The 1,199-nt window shown below is 64.5% G+C and overlaps 1 protein-coding gene across 1 annotated transcript in view; it reads left to right on the top strand.

Moving 5' to 3' along the window:
• Positions 1–982, top strand: part of LOC103770776 (dynactin subunit 1-like) — a gene marked incomplete at both ends in the record, with an annotated part of 3,772 nt that extends 2,790 nt beyond the window's left edge. The window contains one exon of the mRNA XM_008938052.1: positions 823–982. Coding sequence (XP_008936300.1) covers positions 823–982 — 160 coding nt within the window. The remainder of the gene's footprint in view (positions 1–822) is intronic.
• Positions 983–1,199: the final 217 nt, after the last annotated feature.

The raw sequence follows: 1,199 nt of genomic DNA, 5'->3' as shown, positions 1-1,199 counted from the left end.
GGGTGGGGTCCTGTGGGGCCCCCAGGGCTGCTGCTGTCCCACCGGGCTGCTGCCTGTGTGCAGGGTGCTGGGGACTCAGCGCTCAAATACAGCTCCTCCTGGAGGCCAGGAGCAGGGGGAGGAGGTGGGAGCCTCCCCTCCTGACAGGAGACACAAGAAGCTGCCTCAGCAGGACTCCCAAACCAGTGTGCATTTGGGTGGGAGGTGTAGGACGGTCCCTGTGTGAGGAGTTCCCTGGGCAGAGGCATTTTGGGGCTGTTTGAGCTGTTCATGCAGTGGCCTCGATGCAGAATCACAGGATAGTTTGGGTTGGAGACCTTTAAGATCACCAAGTCCAACCCTGCCCCAGCCCTGCCAGGTCCCCACTGCCCCGTGTCCCTCACCCCACATCTCCACGGCTTGGGAACCCCTCCAGGGGTGGAAATCCCCCCGATACCTGATGAACCCCACTCTGCTCTTGGTGCCCTTCTTTGGCTGTGCCTTGTCTTCTGTCTGCTGCTGCCCTTCTCCTGCTGTGAGGGGCTGTCCAGGTGACTCCCTTCTCTTCCAGCCTGTCCCAGTCACAGCTCTTCTGCCTGCCTGTCCCTCTGCGTTCTCCTCTGGCATTCTCTCCATCCCACATCGCTCTCAGCTTTTCAGAGGAAGGTCTCTGCCCCTTCCCTGGCTGTTGATGAGCTCTGGGGACGTTGCTGGTGTCCCCTGCTCGACGTGCAGCTGGCAGGGGTGGCAGGTCCCAGCTCTGCTGTGCCCACCAGGAGCAGCCTCCCCGCCCTGCCGGGGGGTCCCCGTGGGGCTGAGGGGGGTCTGGGTCCTGCCCTGCAGGATGCGGGACCTGTCTGCCTCCGAGAAGCAGGAGCACGTGAAGCTGCAAAAGCAGATGGAGAAGAAGAACACGGAGCTGGAGTCGCTGCGCCAGCAGAGGGAGAAGCTCCAGGAGGAGGTGAAGCAGGCGGAGAAGACGGTGGATGAGCTGAAGGAGCAGGTGAGCCCGCGGGGGAAGGACAGGCTGGGAGGGGGGCTGGGACCACCTGGAGCTTTGGGTGGCTGCTCTCAGGCAGCGTGGGCCACCCCTGGGAGTGACCACGCTCGGTGGCACCCAGGGGGACTGACGCTGCCCAGTGCCCCTGCACAGCCAGGCCCTGTCCCAGCGTGGAGCTGTGCTGGGCCCTGCCTGGCCACGGGCTGGCTCCTGGGCACAG

This window comes from Merops nubicus, unplaced genomic scaffold, assembly GCF_000691845.1.
Source record: "Merops nubicus isolate BGI_N331 unplaced genomic scaffold, ASM69184v1 scaffold36203, whole genome shotgun sequence".
Taxonomy (NCBI): domain Eukaryota; kingdom Metazoa; phylum Chordata; class Aves; order Coraciiformes; family Meropidae; genus Merops; species Merops nubicus.
The sequence above is the reverse complement of the archived record's forward strand: the minus strand, read 5'-3'. Positions and strand labels throughout refer to the sequence as shown.